The sequence below is a fragment of the Carlito syrichta genome, unplaced genomic scaffold, assembly GCF_000164805.1.
Source record: "Carlito syrichta isolate Samal-C Ts95f unplaced genomic scaffold, Tarsius_syrichta-2.0.1 Scaffold312159, whole genome shotgun sequence".
Classification (NCBI taxonomy): Eukaryota; Metazoa; Chordata; class Mammalia; order Primates; family Tarsiidae; genus Carlito; species Carlito syrichta.
The window spans coordinates 292,545-311,492 of NW_007256255.1; the positions used below are offsets into that span (position 1 = coordinate 292,545).

General features: G+C 45.8%; 1 protein-coding gene across 1 annotated transcript in view; it reads left to right on the plus strand.

Moving 5' to 3' along the window:
• Window positions 1-18,948, plus strand: part of FAM102B (family with sequence similarity 102 member B) — a 74,764-nt gene that overhangs the window by 45,997 nt on the left and 9,819 nt on the right. Inside the window, exons 4-9 of the mRNA XM_008069654.2 lie at window positions 5,396-5,512; window positions 10,372-10,418; window positions 11,938-12,041; window positions 16,470-16,565; window positions 17,710-17,899; window positions 18,000-18,127. Coding sequence (XP_008067845.1) covers window positions 5,396-5,512; window positions 10,372-10,418; window positions 11,938-12,041; window positions 16,470-16,565; window positions 17,710-17,899; window positions 18,000-18,127 — 682 coding nt within the window. The remainder of the gene's footprint in view (window positions 1-5,395; window positions 5,513-10,371; window positions 10,419-11,937; window positions 12,042-16,469; window positions 16,566-17,709; window positions 17,900-17,999; window positions 18,128-18,948) is intronic.

Genomic DNA, 18,948 nt, shown 5'->3' on the forward strand with positions numbered 1-18,948 from the left:
CACCAACAGTGTAGAAGTGTTCCCTTTTCGCCACAACCTCTCCAGCAGCTGTTATTTTTTGAGTTGTTGATAATTGCCATCGTGACTGGAGTTAGGTGGTATCTCAGTGTGGTTTTGATTTGCATCTCCCTGATGATTAGTGAGGTTGAACATTTCTTCATGTGTCTGTTGGCTGCTCGGATGTCTTCCTTTGAGAAGTGTCTGTTCATATCTTTTGCCCATTTTATAATGGGGTTGTTTTTTTCTTTTCAGCACGTTGAGTTCCTTGTAGATCCAGGATGTTAAGCCTCTGTCAGACCTGGTGTCTTTTTTTAAAGGTATTAATCCATTCATGAGGGCTCCATTCTCATGACCTAATTATCTCCCAAAGGCCCCACAACCTATTATCACCCTACTTAGGATCAGAGTTTCAACATATAAATTTTTCATTTACACATGCAGTCATACCAGGGCTTCACTCTGTCTCCCAGACTAGAGTATAGTGGCACAATCATGGTTCACCACAGCCTCGACTTCCTAGGCTCAAACAACCTCCTGCCTCAGCCTCCCAAGTAGCTGGGACTGCAGGCATGCACTGCCATGCCTGGCTTTTTTTTTTGAGATGGGGTCTTGCTATATTACCCAGGCTGATCTCAAACTCCTGGGCTTAAATGATTCTCCCGCCTCAGCCTCCCAAAATGCTGGGATTACAGGCACGAACCACTGCACCCAGGCTTTTAAAGTTATTGACACTGTAATATACCAGCATTACAGCAGTGAGTGGTAAGCCAGTGGGCTTTTATTCAATAAATATGTATTAAGTGCCTCCCACGTGCCAGGCATTGTTTCTGTCACTATTCTAAGTCCTGGGGATACTGTGAACAAAACAGACAAAAATCCCTGCATTTGTGGAGCTTACATTCTAATGGGGGCGTTGGAGGGACAGACAATAAACAACAGAAATGAAATATGTAAGTACATGATATGATGATAGCTATAACTACCACGGAGAAAGGTAGAGCAGGCAGGGGTAGAGGGTGTAGCTAGGGCCGGGGAGGGGTAGGGGCACGTGAAAGGAGTTTAGGGAAAGCACCGCTGAGATGTGACCTTGAACACCCGACCAAAGTGGAGTGAGTAAGACAGCCGTGAGAAGGTCCAGGAGAGAATGTGTCAGGCAAAGAATAGTGAGTGTTAAAGACCGTGAGGTGATCTTGACCTTTTCTTTTTTCTTTTTTTTTTGAGTCAGAATCTCACTCTGTCTCCCAGGCTGAAGTGCAAGTGGCATGCTCATGGCCACCACAGCCTCCACCTGCTGGGCTCTGGTGATCCTTCCTCCTCAACCTTACAAGTAGCTGGAACTGCAGCATGCATCACCATCCCCGGCTGATTTTTTGGTTTATTGTAGAGGTGAGGTCTCGCCAAGTTGCCCAGGCTGGTCTTGAATCCCTGGACTCGGGCCATCCTCTCGCCTCAGCCTCCCAGAGTGTTGGGATTACAGGCATAAGCCACGGTGCCTGGCTGCTCTTGGCATTTTCTTTTTTTTCTTCTTCTTTTTTTTTGAGTTGGAGTCTCACTCTGTCGCCCAGGCTAGAGTGCAGTGGCACGCTCACAGCCACCCCAGCCTTGACCTGCTGGGCTCTGGTGATCCTTCTGCCTCAGCCTTCCGAGTAGCCGGAACTACGGGCACATGCTACCACATCCAGCTAATTTTTGATTTATTGTAGAGTTGAGGTCTTGCTAAGTTGCCTGGGCTGGTCTTGAACCCGCAGGCTCAGACGGTCCACTCACCTCGGCCTCCCAAAGTGCTGGGATTACAGGCTGAGCCACCGAGATCTTGGCATTTTCAAGAACCAGGATATTGTGGCTGGCAGGAAATAAGGAGGAGTAGGGAAGGAAAATCGGCCAGGTGGCCAGGGACAGAGGAGGTGGAGACAACATAGAGACAGCTCTTCCAAGGAGTTTTGCTAGAGAGAAAAATGGTCCAACAGCCTGAGCGAGATATGGGGTGAGGTTTGGTTTTATTTTCTTTTCATGTGTTCGTTAAAATAGAAGAAAATCCATGCCTGGCGTGATAGCTCGTGCCTGTAACCTCAGCACTATGGGAGACTGAGGCGGGAGGAGTTCCAGACCAGCCTAGGCAACATAGCAAGACCTCGTCTCTACAAAAAACAAAAAAAAATGCCGGGTGTGGTGGCACACACCTATAGCCCCAGCTTCTCAGTAGACTGAGGCAGAAGGATCTCCTGAGCCTATTAGGTCGAGGCCGTAGTGAGCCGTGATCGTGCCACTGCATGACAGAGTGAGATTCTGACTCAAAAGAAAAGAGAAAGGAAATCCAGCCCGTTTGTATGCTGATGTTCAGAAGGACCCAGCAGAGAAGGGTGATTTTAGAATGCAACAGAGCAGAAAGAAGGGCGGAAGCAACGCACTTAGGTGGGCGAGAGGCGAGCGGGTGGTTCAGATGGGAACACTGCCAGCTCGTTTGTCGTCCTGAGTGGGAAGACGAAAGTGTGGGCGCAGATGCAGGCAGGTGAGTGGAGGTAAGAGCTTGCCGTGGTTAAGTGCTCTTTTGATGGCTCTTACTTTCTGAGTGATACAGGAAACAAGGTCACCCGCAGAAAGGGAGGATGGGAAAGAGATGTTGGCAGTTCCGAGAGAAAGGGTACTCTGTGAAAGAGGTGTGTTGATGATGTGTGATCGGGGGCCCCATGAATCTTCTCATGCTCAGTTGCGTGTGGCTTTGTCCTGAACATGCCCACGCTTTTCTTGTTGCTCTGTTGGCCCCCAAAAGAGGTATTCAGACCAGAGTGAGCATGTGAATTAGCTGGGTGTTGCCTGTTGCTTGAAGTATGTAGGACTTATTCATCTGGGGCTTGTGACCCGTCACCTACTCTCCTTCATTCTTTTTGTACCGGTTAAAAGCTACGAAAATCAACCAGGTGTGGTGGCTCATGCCTGTCCTCCCAGCACTTTGGGAGGCAGAGGTGAGAAGATGGCCTGAGTCCAGGGGTACGAGACCAACCTGGGCAACTTGGCAAGACCTCGTCTCTACAATAAATAAAAAAATTAGCTGGGTGTGGTGGTACATGCCTGTAGTTCCAGCTGCTTGGTAGGCTGAGGTGGAAGGATTGCCAGAGCCCAGCAAGTCAAGGCTGTGGTGGCCGTGAGCGTGCCACTGTACTCCAGCCTGGGTGACAGAGGGAGACTCCAACTCAGAAAAAAAAAAGCTGCTAAAATCATGCTTTCTTCTGAAATTAAAATCTTTGTCTTGAATGCCATTCATAGGTACCCACTGTTGTTTTAAAACCTTGAAGTAAAAACTTAAAATCTCAGCAGTGCCAGGTATGGGAGGCTTACACCTATAATTCCACACCTTGGGAGGCCAAGATGGGAGGATTGCTTGAGCCCGAGTTCAAGACCAGCCTGGGCAACATGGTGAGACCTCATCTCTACAAAAAATAAAAAAAAATTGTCCAGCCATGGTGGCACACGACTGTAGTCCCAGCTACTTGGGAGGCTGAGCAGTGAGGATGGCTTGAGCCCAGGAGTTGGAGGATGCAATGAGCCAGATTTTTGCCACTGTACCCCAGTGTGGGCGACAGAGGGAGACCTTGACTCAACAAATAAATAAAATCATACCAGTGTTTGAAATGCATAGTTTTTTATTATATTCATGGTGATGTGCTTAATTAATTGCAAGGTCAATTCATTTTTTGGTTGTTAATAAAAGACTCTATGTACACTTAGTCATGTAGAGTAGACTTCATTTGTTCAAGAAATAATGATACAGGCCAGGCATGGTGGCTCACGCCTGTAATTCCAGCACTTTGGGAGGCCAAAGCAAGGATCTCTTGAGGCCAGGAGTTCAAGACCAGCCTAGGCAACATAGTAAGACCCCGTCTCTACAAAAAAAAATCAAGAAAATGAAAATGATGATACTAATATAATGGGGTTGATTTGATGCACCCCTTGGAAATGGGAAGCAGGACTGAGCAACCAACGTCAGAGGGAAGACTGTAGGGCCACCTTGGGCAGCTGTGGGGAACAGGGACCGCACCTGGGTAGTCATAAGTGGGGGGGCAGGCTTGAGCTGAACCCTGCGTAGCAGCAGAGGCTTGGTGTGGAACAGGGCTCTGGGAAAGGGAGGATTCGGTTTCCTAAAGAGAGATTCAGCCCAAGGGTGACCAGCAAGGCAAATGTGGAAGTTGGAGGCAGTTGGGAAGGGCTAAAACCAAAGAAAGCATGTGGTTTACTTAGATCATTCCAGTGCTTGTATGAAGAGTGAACACTTGGGAACCTGCAATCTTCTGCAGTCGCCAGGGGCCAACTCAGCAGAGAGCCAGAGCTCGAATGGGGCATCTGATCATTCTTCTCTGTGTGTTCGCAAATGGTCCTAGTTGATCAGCTGATGTTTTCCATAGTATGGTGTAAGCATCGCTGCTACTTGTGATTATTTTAGTTGTTTGGTATACATTATTTTTACTTTAATTTAACAGCAACATATTTATCTTATTGTGTACAGAAAAATTATATTTAGCTGGGTATGGTGGCTTATGCCTATAATCCCAGCCTTTTAAGAGACTGAGGCAAGAGGATTGCTTGAGCCCATGGGTTAGAGACCAGCCTGGGCAACATGGTGAGACCTCGTCTCTACAGTAAAATCAAAACATTAGCTGGGCATGGTGGCGCATGCCTGTAATTCCAGCTACTTGGAAGGCTGAGGCGGAAGGATTGCCTGAGCCCAGCAGGTCGAGGCTGTGGTGGCTGTGAGTAGCATCCCACTGTACTCCAGCCTGGGCGACAGAGTGAGACTCTGACTCAGAAAAAAAAATTATATTCAGTATGTCAAATCCGTGATTTCAGATACCTTATAGCTTAGGACAAGAGTAGAATAGGTAATAAATCCTTATAAAAAGTGGACCGGGTGCAGTGGCTCATGCTGGTAATCCCAGCACTTTTAGAGGCCAAGATGGGAGGATTGCTTGAGCTCAGGAGCTCAAGACCAACCTGGGCAACACAGTGAGACTTCATCACTACAAAAAATAAAATTAGCCAGGCATGGTGGTGTGTGCCTGTAGTCTCAGCTGCTCTTGAGGATGAGGTGGAAGATCACCTGAGCCTAGGAAGTCGAGGCTGCAGTGAGCCGTGATCATGCTACGGCACTCCAGCCTGAGCAACAGAGTGAGACCCCGACTCAGATAGCTAGACAGACAGACGTTTAGATGATAGATAAAGTGAATCAATTTAAAGACACATATAAAGCAAATAATAGAACAGGTATATTAAGACGGAAAAATTGCCAATGACTGAAGCTGGAGAAGATTCGTCTAGGACATGGGTAGAATGTTTATTTTAAGGGGAGTATGATAGAAGCCTACTAGATGACCTATTAATAGAATTCTCTTTCTTTTCTTAGCTGGGCTTTGCAGATCTAAACCTGGCAGAGTTTGCTGGATCAGGAAGTACCACTCGTCGCTGTTTACTGGAAGGCTATGACACCAAAAATACAAGACAGGACAATTCTATCCTTAAAGTAAGCACATTTCAAGATTTATTTGTCAACAAATGAGATGCTCTGCCTTTAAATGACCATAGGTATAGGTTGTCAAGGACAAGAAGTGAATCAGTTCTGAGATCAAAGCTGATCACATCCCTAAAATATTCACCATCAGGAAAAAAACCTTTCCAAATCACAGAAGCTGGGAAAAGTAATAAATGCTCACCTCCGTGACACTAAGGTGTTTCTCTTTGGGGCTTTTAACGTTCAGAGACGGATATACACACCACTGCAATGTAAGAGCTCATAGGGAGGAAGGAGCTTGATAAGTGAATGAATACCTTGAAATGTTTTATAGCTCCCAAAAGGTGACTTGAAGAACAGCTGTGATGAGTACAAGTCACTGGGTTATCTTGTAAAGATGTGACAGATGGGCCAGGCGCAGTGGCTCAAGCCTGTAATCCCAGCTCTTTGGGAGGCCGAGGCAAGTGGATTGCCTGAGCCCCCGGGTTCGAGACCCACCTGGGCAATTTGGACCTCATCTCTACAATCAATCAAAAATTAGCCAGGTATGGTAGCGCACGCCTGTAGTTCCAACTACTTGGAAGGCTGAGGCGGAAGGATTGCTAGAGCCCGGCAGGTCGAGGCTGCGGTGGCTGGGAGCGTACCACTGCACTCCAGTCTGGGTAACAGAGTGAGACTCCAACTCAAAAAAAAAAAAAATTAGCTGGGCGTGGTAGCATGCACCTATAGTTCCAGCTACTTGGGAGACTGAGGTGGAAGGATCGCCTGAGCCCAGCAGGTCGAGGCTGCGATGGCCGGAAGCATGCCACTGTACTCTAGCCTGGGCAACAGAGTGAGACTCCAACTCAAAAAAAAAAAAAAAAAAAAAAAAAAAAGAAGAGACAGATGGAACGCACTTCTGAGCATCTGCATGTTTCCAAGTACCATCAGGAGCGTGTTTTAGTAACGAGAGAATATAAGCTTCATAGAGTTCATGGCAGTATTAAGTGGGATCAGTTGAGAAAATATTTGTAAAGTACTTTGCACTACTATTAGGAAAACCCCCTGCATACATTTTTCACTGTTTTAGTCTGGTTACCCTGTGTTGGTAAGTTATCAAATAAGAAGAAAGGAATTAATTCTGAATAAAAACTGGATGGTCAAAAGTTAGTGGAACAAATAATTACCTTCTTACCTGCAGTTTTCAACCTTTGTATTTCAGTAAAGATGAAACTCTGAAGCTGTGAAAATGCTTAACATGGTTATTATAGTCAATTAATCACTTGCACAAATTTAGCAACCATAAAGAAAGGTGGGATGGGTAGTTGGGATGGGGGGGAAATGGTGAAAGAGGACAAGAAATTAGAAAAGCATTGTGATATAAACCGTGTTGATTTGATACTTTTTTTTTTTTTTTTTTTTTGAGTAAGAGTCTCACTGTTACCCAGGCAGGAGTGCAGTGACACGCTCATGGCCACTGCAGCCTCCGCCGGCTGGGCTCAGGTGATCCCTCCACTTCAGCCATCTAGTTGTTGGAACCACAGGCAAGCGCCACCATGCCCAACTTTTTTTTTGTGGAGATGAGGTCTCGCCAAGTTGCCCAGGCTGGTCTCGAACCCCTGGGCTCAGGCAATCCTCTCACCTCCGCCTCCCAAAGTGCGGGGATTACAGGCATGAGCCACTGTACCCAGCTGATTTGATACTTTTAAGGTTCTATACCTCTGAAAATTTTGCAGAACCCCTGTCCATCTGTCCATGAGCTGGATGGGTTAGACAGATGGAATCAATAGTCATTCCCATTTTATAGATGAAGAAGCTGACTCTGAAGGTTATGTGTTGCACAGAAGTAGCTGATGGCAGAGCAGGGACCCGAATGCCTGTCTTCTGCTTCTTGGTACATGGTCTTGTTTCTTCATATTTCCTACATAAGAAGATGGATAATCCTTCTCTGAGTTACAGGGTTTTGAGATTGAAATAACGTTTTAATCTGAGACACTCATGTTCCTTAGGGCCCGCTCCTGAGTGGTTTCCTTCTGGCTCCCCAGTAATTCTTGCACACTATTTCTCCCACTTGGTTCCACAAAGAACACAGCTCTTCTGAAGACCATGTCATTCCACCGTAACACTCTCTGCCTTCCTGATCTCTGCTGTCTCCTTACCATCGGGAGTTTGAGACCAGCTTGGGCAACATAGCAAGACCCTGACTCTTAAAAAAAATAGTCCTAATTAGTCGGGTGTGGTGGTGCATGCCTGTGGTTCCAGCTACTTGGAAGACTGAGGTGGAAGGATCACCTGAGCCCAGCAGGTCGAGGCTGCGATAGCCGTGAGCTTGCCGCTGCACTCCAGCCTGGGCGATAGAGTGAGACTCTGACTCAAAAAAAAAAAAAAAAAAGATAAAAACCAACTTCTTCTCTCCTCTGACCGCTGTCTCACTTCTCTGTTCTGTTTCACTACACGATCTCCTAAATGCTCCCTATGCCATCTCCACCCCTTTTCTGAGATGTCCGTGATACTCAAGAGTACAGGCTATTCACAGTGGCTCACACCTGTAATCCCAGCACTTTGGGAGGCTGAGGCGCGGGACTTGTTTGAGTCCAGGAATTCAAGACCAGCCTGACCAACATAGCAAGACCTCATCTTTACAAAAAAAAAATTTTTCTTTTCTTTTAAAAAGCTTATTTATAAAAGTAGACCGTTTCTATAACATATACATGCTCATGCTGGGTGTGTGAGGGAAGCAACAAACACCCAAATGAGGCAGAAATACATAAAAAGCACAAGAACATTTCCTATTATAAGAATCGCAATGTTAGTGAAACCCTTTTCTAACCATGCTCAATGGAGAGACAACGCAGTTTTACAGCAATTAAAATGACAGTTCAGCAAATACAAAGTTTGACCAAGCAAAGCAATGGCTTATCAATAATGTCCACTGAGAAAAAAAATTTTTTAATAAACCAGGTATGTTGGCACACACCTATAGTCCCAGCTACTTGGGAGGCTGAGGTGGAAGGATTGTCTGAGGCCAGGAGGTCAAGGCTGTGATGGGCCATGATCATGCCACTGCACTCCAGCCTGGGTGACAGAGCTAGACTCTGACTTTAAAAAATAAGAGAGTGCTGTTTTATTATTATTATTTTTATTTTTATTATAAAGATGTGGGGTACAATTCAGGGTTAGGTATACAAACATTGATTATGCAGGTACTCTTGTTGATGAGGTCTGGAGTGCTGTTTAAAGGGAGTTGGAAAGCAGACCACAGGGTTCTATGAGAGAAGAGCTTTTCATCACACTACTTGGAATGAGGAAAAAAAAGGAAAGAAAGACTTAAGAGGTGATGAGGAAATTGGCACAGCAGGATAGGCTTGGCATTTAAACAAGAAAAAAATAGTCATGGAGCCACTGGGATAATTAAATAATGTGAGTGACTTAAGGTTATGTAAGACCCATGCCAGCCATTACCTGGAAAACACAGAGTAACAGACATATCCTGGTACTCACTGAGACCATGGATTTTGGTATACGCAGTCCTGGATTCAAATCTCAGCTCTGCTCCTTACTAGTGATCTAATTTTGAAAATATGCTTCATCTCCCTGGACTTAAAATGAAAGTGCCACACTCTTTTAGGAGGGTTAAAGATCAAAGGAAAGAATGCATATTAAACACTCAGTGTATCCCTGACACATAATGTATTCTCAAATCATGATTGTTGTTAATGTTGTTGTTATTACTGTTCTCATTACTATTATTCCCATAAGAACATACAAAGGTCCTGTGACTGATTGTTAAAAGGCCATCAGCAGCCGGGCTTTGTTGCTCAGCCTATAATCCCGCGCCTTGGGAGGCTGAGGTGAGTGGATTGCCTGAGCTCGTGGGTTCGAGACCCACCTGGGCAACTTGGCAAGACTTCATCTCTACAATAAATTTAAAAATTAGCTGGGCGTGGTAGCGCACGCCTGTAGTTCCAGCTACTTGGAAGGTTGAGGCGGAAAGATCGCCAGAGCCCAGCAGGTCGAGGCTGCGGTGGCTGGCAGCGGCCACTGCACTCTAGTCTGGGCGACAGAGTGAGACTCCAACTCAAAAAAAAAAAAAAAAGAAAAGAAAAAGGCCATCAGCAACTAGAGAATAACAGCATTTCAGAAAGTATTAGAAAAACGTTAAAAATTAATCCAAGGCTGGAACAAAGATCAGAAGCTTTCTACTCTGAGAAGCCCCCAGCAGACACCCCTTAAAAGCATCAACATGGCAAGTCAGAGGAAAACATGTCTAGACACTTAGGCACCATGGGACTTTGGGGGTGAAGACAGATTAAATGAGCACAGCCACACACCAGGAGGAGTCTGACTGGTCAATCATTGTTATTGCTTTTTGTTTACATCATCTCCACCCCCATTTTTACAGTTACCAGTTTTGAATGTTGGAAATGAATTTTAAAAAATGATTTTTAAAATTGTAATGATTTTAAATAGTACCAGTCCACAGCCTGTTAGAAACCAGGCCGCGCAGCAGATGAATGGCGGGTGAGCGGAGCTCCATCTGCTGTCAGATCAGTGGCGGCACTAGATTCTCATAGGAGCGTGGACCCTATTGTGAACTGCACATACAAGGGATCTAGGTTGCACCCGCCTTGTGAGAATCTAATGCCTGATGATCCCCCCCCCAGTTGTACATGGATAAATTGTCTTTTACAAAACGGGTCCCTGATGCCACAAAGATTAGAGACTACTGATCTATATTGGAAATAACCCAATTCAACAATCATCTCATTTAGTTCTCTCTAAACAGAAAATATTGATCTAGGTATTGTGGAGGAAGTGTACTTTAGTAGGACGTGGCTTCTGCCCTCAAGAAATCTTTTTGTAATCATGATATTTCTTGCTCTTCTGTTTAGGTTTTGATTAGTATGCAGCTGATGTCTGGTGACCCATGTTTTAAAACGTAAGTTGATGCCCATATTTATCTGAAAGTGTAGTAGAAATGTATTTGTTAACCGGGCCTGGTGGCTCACACCTGTAATCCCAGCACTTTTGGAGGCTGGGGAGCATGGATTGCCTTAGCCTACGGGTTCGAGACCAGCCTGGGCAACATGGCAAGACCTCGTCTCTACAATAAATCAAAAAATTCGTCTGGCGTGGGGGCGCATGCCTGCAATTCCAGCTACTCAGAAGGCTGAAGAGGAAGGATCGCCTGAGCCCAGCAGGTCGAGGCTGCGGTGGCCGTGAACATGCCTCCAGCCTGGGTGACAGAGTGAGACTCTGACTCAAAAAAGAATAATAAGTAAATGATGAGAGGAACAGAGTATAAACAAAGAAAAGGGAAGACCACACTGCAGTGTGGGCCCTCCAGCATGTCACGAGTTGAGAAGATAGAGAAGAATCAGCAAAGGACCAGCCAGTGAGCTAGAAGGAAGGAGGCAAGTCCTGTCCTGAAGCCACATGGGGAAAGGGTTTCCACAGAAGGGAGTGGTCACCTGCGTCACGCACTACTGAAGTGGCTCTCGGAAGATGGAGACTGCAAATTGTCCTTAGGATTTGTCATACAGAGACCATTGGTGACTTTGACAGGCACTTGAGTAGAATGCTCTTAGACGCCTTCTGGAGTGGGTTCAAGAGCGTTTGGGAGGAGAAAAATCAGAGACAGTGTAAACAATTCTTATGAGGAGTTTTACTGTGTTAAAAAACGAATAGAAAGATGATCGTAAATAAACAAGAGTATATGGGCCAGGCACAGTGGCTCACGCCTGTAATCCCAGCACTTTGGGAGGCCAACGTGGGAGGATTGCTTGAGCCCAGGAGTTCAAGACCAGCCAGGGCAACATAGTGAGACTTCATCTCTACAAAAAATTTTAAAAATTGACCAGGTGTGGTGATGCGCACCTGTAGTCCTAGCTACTGGGCAGTCTGATTTGGAAGGATCGCCTGAGCCCAGGAGTCGAGGCTGCAGTGAGCTGTGATCTTGCCACTGTACTCCAGCCTGGGCGGCAGAGTGAGACCCCAACTGAAAAAAAGAAGTTGGTGGAGCCAGCAAGAGAAAAGACCCTGAAGCAGGAGGCAGGAGGTATTCCCCTCTCAACCTCGGACACAGAGGGCCTCAGTGCTTTCCTCCACAACTCAACAGACGCCTTCCTGAGTTGACCTGACAGCCGAAGCCCTCCTGCATTGATCAGTACTGGGTACACACGACACAGTCCTCTCCTTTCAGGACTCCGTGGAGGCAGTGCCCTCTCTGGTCTCATCTTTTTTGCTGTGTAAAAAGCCTTTTCTCCTCATGAGTCTTACTGAGGTTTTGAAAAGATGCTTACCCGCTATTTGTTGATTTTTATGACTTTAAGTTTCAGGGGGTAACACTACTAGACAGCTCATGCTAAGGCTTGCATCTTCACCAGCATCTAACCATACTTTTAACGTTCAGGCTCACGTATAAGTCAAGTTCTGATCCTTAGCATGTTGATTTCCAGGCCTCCCTCCACATCCATGTCTATCCCAATTGCTGGGGAATCTGAATCTCTGCAAGAAGATAGAAAAGGTGGAGAGACCCTCAAGGTTCATCTTGGAATTGCAGGTATGGACATGGAGCCCCCTGGGTTTTTAGTGTGTGAGCAACAGTCCTACTTAATGTCCTAAAAGATTCCCAAAGCTCTTCCATATTTAAAATGTTACATGTATATGAAGCCTTGTGCAGTGGCTCATGTCTGTAATCCCAGTACTTTGGGAGTCTAAGGCAAGGCCGGGTGCAGTGGCTGAAGCTTGTAATCCCAGCACTTTGGGAGGTCGAGGCGAGAGGATTGCCTGAGGCCACAGGTCGAGACCAGCCTGGGCAACTTGGCAAGACCTCATCTCTACAGTAAGTCAAAAAAATAAGCCGAGCTTGGTGGCACTCACCTATAGTTCCAGCTACCTGGAAGGCTGAGGTGGTAGGATCACCTGAACCCTGCAGGTCGAGGCTGCAGCGGCCCTGAGCGTGCCACTGCGTTCTAGCCTGGGCAACAGAATGAGACTGACGCAAAGAAAGAGGCTAAGGCAAGAGGATCGCCTGAGCCCAGGAGTTTGAGATCAGCCTGAGCAACATAGTGAGACCTCGTCTCTACAAAAAATTAAAAATTAACCAGATGTGGTGGCATGCACCTGTAGTCCCACCTACTCAGGAGGCTAAGCCAGGAGGATCTCCTGAGCCCAGGAAATGAGGCTATGGCGAGCCGTGATTGCACCACTACACTCCTTCCTGGGTGACAGAGTGAGACCCTGACTCAAAAAATAAAATAAGCCGGGCTCGGTGGCTCAGCCTGTAATCCCGCGCCTTTGGGAGGCTGAGGTGAGTGGATTGCCTGAGCCCGCGGGTTCGAGACCCGCCTGGGCAGCAAGACCTCATCTCCACAATAAATCAAAAAATCAGCCTGGCGTGGTAGCGTATGCCTGTAATTCCGGCTGCTTGGAAGGCTGAGGCAGAAGGATCGCTGGAGCCCAGCAGGTCGAGGCTGTGGTGGCCAGGAGCGGCCACTGTACTCCAGTCTGGGCGACAGAGTGAGACTCCAACTCAAAAATAAATAAATAAATAAAATAAAATAAAAATAAAATGTTATGAGTATATGACTTGAAATGGTCCAGTAAGTACCAGCGAATTTTTAATGACACAATTCTTACCTAAGCCAATGCTTTAAAGTATCATACACTAGCAGATTAAAAATGAAATGTTGCGGTGATATCCCCCACGTATGTGTTTACTGTCCAGGGTAACTGCAGGGTTTCTCCCATTCTAGGGACCCAGCAGCTGCTGCCAGTCCCTCTCATGGTGGCTTCTCTTCCACGAATACTTGATCAGTGGTTCTTACGCCTCAGTGTACATCACAGTCACCTGCAGGGCGTGTTAAAACACAGGTCGCTGGCAGAGGCCAGAGTGTTTGATTCCGTAGATCTGGGCTAGGGCCTGAAATGCTGCATCACGAAGGGGCTCCCCGACCACACCTTGAGATGTGCTTTTCCAGGCCGACTTCCAGCAGGAGTTGGAATCTCTGCCAGGACTAAAAGCCGGGTGGGGAAAACGTCAAGTGAGCTGGAGGGAAAGGGCCTAGGAGCTTCCTTCTGCCTCCCACGTTATGTGAGCAGGATGTGTTGTTGGGGAAAATGGAAAGAAAAGTGAAGTGACGTAAGTCACACCCTCACCACCTTTCCCCATGTGCCAGTACGTGGTTTTGTACAGATAATGCTGACCTCAAAATTTCCTGATTTAGGATCACTGAATTCTTTGAGTATGTTTAACCATTAGTTCCTTCCCTTCAGCATTTATTCTTTCTCATGTTGAAAAAATAAACAAAAATGGCCAGGCACGGTGGCTCATGCCTATCACCCCAGCACTTTGGGAGGCTCAAGCAGGAGGATTCCTTGTGCCAAGGAGTTCGAGACCAGCCTGGACAACAAAGCGAGACCTTGTCTCCAGCCTAGGTGACAGAGTGAGACCTGAACTCAAAAATAAAAAAAGAGGAGAACCATAAGATTTATGAATGACTTAAGATCTGAGCCAAAAGGAGGGTTAGGACTATATAGTTCTCAGGATGCACCAACTCTGAGTTCAGATGTCGTGGGAGCTTCCTTTGAGATGAGGACCGCTGTAGAGATGCTCAGATACTCACAGATGTCTGGAAATGAGAAGCCTTTGAAGAAGGACCACTCACCATAGCTCACTCATTAGGCAGCATTGGTTAGGCCAGCTGCATTTAATATCATTTATAGAACTGCTACTCTGATCGCTGTTTGACTCAATTGCTTTCCTCCTAGCCGGGCGCAGTGGCTCACACCTGTCATCCCAGCACTTTAGGAGGCGAAGGTTAGAGGATTGCCTGAGCCCATGGGTTTGAGACCAGTCTGGGCAACTTGGTGAGCCCTCCTCTCTACAATAAATTAAAAAATTAGCCGGGCATGGTGGCACATGCCTGTAGTGCCAGCTACATAGAAGGCCAAAGCAGAAGGATCACCTGAGTCCAGCAGGTTGAGGCTGCAGTGGCCATGAGTGTGCCACTGCACTTCAGCCTGGGTGACAGAGTGAGACTCTGACTCAAAAAAAAAAATTGCTTTCCTTCTGCTTCTAAGTTAAAAACTGTTCCAGTTTCCAAACATTTCACCCTAAGGAAAGTGGTCACAGTTCTACATTTTGTGGGAGGAAGCCTGGTTCTGGAAATACGTCAGAGGTACCTGGAATATGCATGTGATCAGGGGGCTCCTAAAATTGGCCTCGACACTGCTTTTTGTACATTCACTTTGAAACTCAATACTGTAATCAGTTTCCTAAGAACTTTTACTCCCAGGGCTGCAGTCCCTGCTGTGTTGATGTAAGCCACAATCATTGCCCAAATTACAACCTAGACTAGCAACACTGACTTTAAAGTCATAACATGCTCTTTCATTTTCCTCCTGTGATGGATTTTTGAGGAAGCAGTATTTCCTCAGAAACCACACTAAAACCTAGCAATTTTATGAGAATTTATAAGAATACACCTGTCTTATTTTTAATAGAAAAATGCCAGACACAAAAACTGTAGTAGTTTTAAGATGCTGCTGCTAAATGTTTTTTTTGTTTTGTTTTGTTTTGTTTTTTGAGTTGGAGTCTCACTGTCGCCCAGACTGGAGTGCAGTGGCCACTGCCGGCCACCGCAGCCTCGACCTGCTGGGCTCCGGCGATCCTTCCGCCTCAGCCTTCCGCGTAGCCGGAATTACAGGCAAGCGCTACCACGCCCGGCTGATTTTTTGATTTATTGTAGAGATGAGGTGTCCCTGCCCAGGCGGGTCTCGAACCCGCGGGCTCAGGCAATCCATTCACCTCAGCCTCCCAAAGGCATGGGATTACAGGCTGAGCCACCGAGCCCGGCCGCTAAATGTTACAAAAAATATTATAATTCTTCAGTGAACTAAAGTTTTTTGTTTTGTTTGTTTTTTTTGTTTTTTTGAGTTGGAGTCTCACTCTGTCGCCCCCGCAGCCTCGACCCACTGGGCTCCGGCGATCCTTCCACCTTAGCCTTCCGAGTAGCCGAAATTACAGGCACGCGCTACCATGCCCAGCTGATTTTTTGGTTTATTGTAGACATGAGGTCTTGCCAGGCTGCCCAGGTGGATCTCGAACCTGCAGGCTCAGACAATCCACTCACCTCAGCCTTCCAAAGCACAGGATTACAGGCTGAGCCACCGAGCCCAGCTGAACTAAAGTATTTAAGTAGTTTGTATTTCTTTTCAATGCAGTTGTTTCCATTTGTTCTGATTTAAAAAGATGTCTATCGCTTTACTTTTTTTTTTTTTTTTTTTAATTAGGGTCTCACTCTGTCATCCAGGCTGGAGTGCAGTGGTATGATCATGGCTCAGATCCTCCATCTCCAGGGCTCGGGCAATCTTCCTGCATCAGCTTCCCGAGAAGCAGGGACTATAGACACATGTCACCATACTTGGCTAATTTTTAAATTTTTTGTAGAGATGAAAACTCTCTATGTTGCCTAGGCTGGTCTCAAGTTTCTGGCAAACCTCCTGCCTTAGCCTCCCAAAGTGCTGTTATTACAGGTATGAATCACCACACCCAGCCATAACTTATTTTTCTTGATAATGAACTTGGCAGAGTTTTTAAAATTAGAATACAACTGGGCGTGGTGGCCTATAATCCCAACACTTTGGGAGGTCGAGGTGAGAGGATTGCCTGAGCCCACGGGTTCAAAACCAGCCTGGGCAACTTGGTGAGACCTCATCTCTGCAATAAATAAATAAGTAAAAATTAGCCAAGCATGGTAGCACATGCCTGTAGTTCCAGCTACTTGGAAGGCTGAGGCGGAAGGTTCACCTGAGTCCAGCAGGTCAAGGCTGCGGTGGCCGTGAGTGTGCTACTGCACTCCAGCCGGGGCGACAGAGTGAGACTCCAACTCAAAAAACAAAAACAAAAAAATTAGAATACAGATTAGAATACAAACGAGCCGTTAATGTGTTGGCATTAATAGTAATATGTTATGACATTTTGCAGATCTTTCCACAAAGAGTGCCTCCGTTCCAGATGAACTTGGTGCCTGTGGGCATTCTAGAACATCAAGCTATGCAAGCCAGCAGTCAAAAGTGTCAGGTAGAGGCTAACATGAAATTGTATTCCTTGTTGTTCTAGAGGGACTTGAAGCTGTGATGGTGTGGGAAAGTGTGATCTTCTCTGTGAGATCACAGTGTGTTTGGCATTAGTGTTGTATCCGAGGTGACTGTCTCTGTGAGATTGCAGTATGTTTGACATAAGAATAGTATCTAGGGTGGCCTTCTCTGTGTGATCATAGTGTGTTTGACATTAGTATCATATCCAAGGTGACCTCTGTGAGATCACAGTGTGTTTGACATTAGTATCAATATCCGAGGTGACTTCTGTGTGATTGCAGTGTGTTTGACATTAGTATCGTATCTGAGGTGACCATCAATGTGCGATCACAGTGTGTTTGCTATTAGTATCATATCTGAGGTGACTTTCTCTGTGAGATCGCTGTGTGTTTGACATTAGTATCATATCCAAGGTAACCTTCATTGTGAGATCCCAGTGTGTTTGACATTAGTATCGTATCCAAGGTGACTCACCTCTGTGTGATCGCAGTGTGTTTGACATTAGTATCATATCTGAGGTGACTTTCTCTGTGAGATTGCAGTGTGTTTGACATTTGTATCATATCCGAGGTGACCTTCTCTGTGTGATTGCAATGTGTTTGACTTTAGTATTGTATCTGAGGTCATCTTCTCTGTGAGATCACAGCGTGTTTGACGTTAGTGTCATATCCAAGGTGACCTTCTCTGTGTGATTGCAATGTGTTTGACATTAATATCGTATCCGAGGTGACCTTCTCTGTGTGATCACAGTATGTTTGGCATTAGTATTGTATCTGAGATGATCTTCTCTGTGAGATCACAGTGTGTTTGACATTAATATCATATCTGAGGTGACCTCTGTGTGATCATAGTATGTTTAACATTAGAATCATATCCGAGGTGACCTTCTCTGTTTGATCACAGTGTGTTTGACATTAGTATCGTATCCTAGGTGATCTTAGTTTCGTATCCGAGGTGACCTTCTCTGTGAGATCACAGTGTATTTGACATTAGTATTGTATCTAAGGTGACCTTCTCTGTGTGATTGCAGTGTGTTTGACATTAGTATTGTATCCAAGGTGACCTTCTCTGTGAGATCACAGTGTGTTTGACATTAGTATTGTATCTAAGGTGATCTTCTCTGACAGGTTATAGCACCTGTCACTCCCGGTCATCTAGTTTCTCTGAGCTCTGCCACAGGAGAAATACCTCAGTGGGAAGCACCTCAACAGGGGTTGAGAGTATTCTCGAGCCATGTGATGAAATGGAGCAAAAAATCACAGAGCCAAATCTTGATACGGCTGATAAAGAAGACACGGCTTCAGAAAAAGTCAACAGGTATCCTTTTAGTTTAAAGGATAAATTTAAACTTTAAAAAAACCTTTGTTTTCACAATGTAATTAATAAAAAGGGGGAAATAATTTAATTCTTTTCAAAGATGCCCAGTGAAACAAGATTCTGTAGAATCTCAGCTGAAGCGAGTTGATGACACCAGAGTGGATGCAGATGACATTGTGGAGAAAATATTACAGAGTCAGGACTTCAGTCTGGATTCCAGTGCAGAAGGTATGTAGGTGACCATTGAGCAGAAATTCCTGTAATCCAGGTTTTTTAATCCATGTGGTCAGTAGTAAAGAGACAGAATATTATGATGCTGACTATTGGATTTATAAAACACATTTCATGCTCATAAAAAATCTCAGGATAACTGTAGCTCATTTATTTCTGAGAGTAAATACTAAGTTTGGAAAAAGAGCAAACTTTGGTTAAAAGAGATCCATTTTAAAGAACGTGTTTATTGTACTTTTATTATGCATCAGTGTCCACCTGTTTCTAGACCTTATGGTAAATATCTGTGTCTACTTCTGTTATAAATGCTTAGGGCTTGGTGTGGTGGCTCATGCCTGTAATCCCAGCACTTTGGGAGGCTGAGGAAGAGGATCTCTTGAGCCTAGTAGTTGGGGACCAGCCTAGGTAACATAGCGAGACCTTGTGTCTACATAAATAAAAAAATTAACCGGGCATGGTGGTATGTGCCTCTAGTCTCAGCAACCTGGGAGGCTGGGGTGGAAGGATCGCCTGAGCCCAGGAGATCGAGGTTGTGGAGAGCTGTGATTGTGCTATTGCTCTCCAGCCTGGGTAACAGAGTGAGACCCCAACTCAAAAAAAAAAAAAAAGAGGCTGGGCTTGATGGCTCAGCCTGTAAATCCCAGCACTTTGGGAGGCTGAGGTGAGTGGATTGCCTGAGCCCGCGGGTTCGAGACCCACCTGGGCAACCTGGCGAGACCTCGTCTCTACAATAAATCAAAAATGAGCCGGATGTGGTAGCGCGCGCCTGTAGTTCCAGCTACTTGGAAGGCTGAGGTGGAAGGATTGCCAGAGCCCAG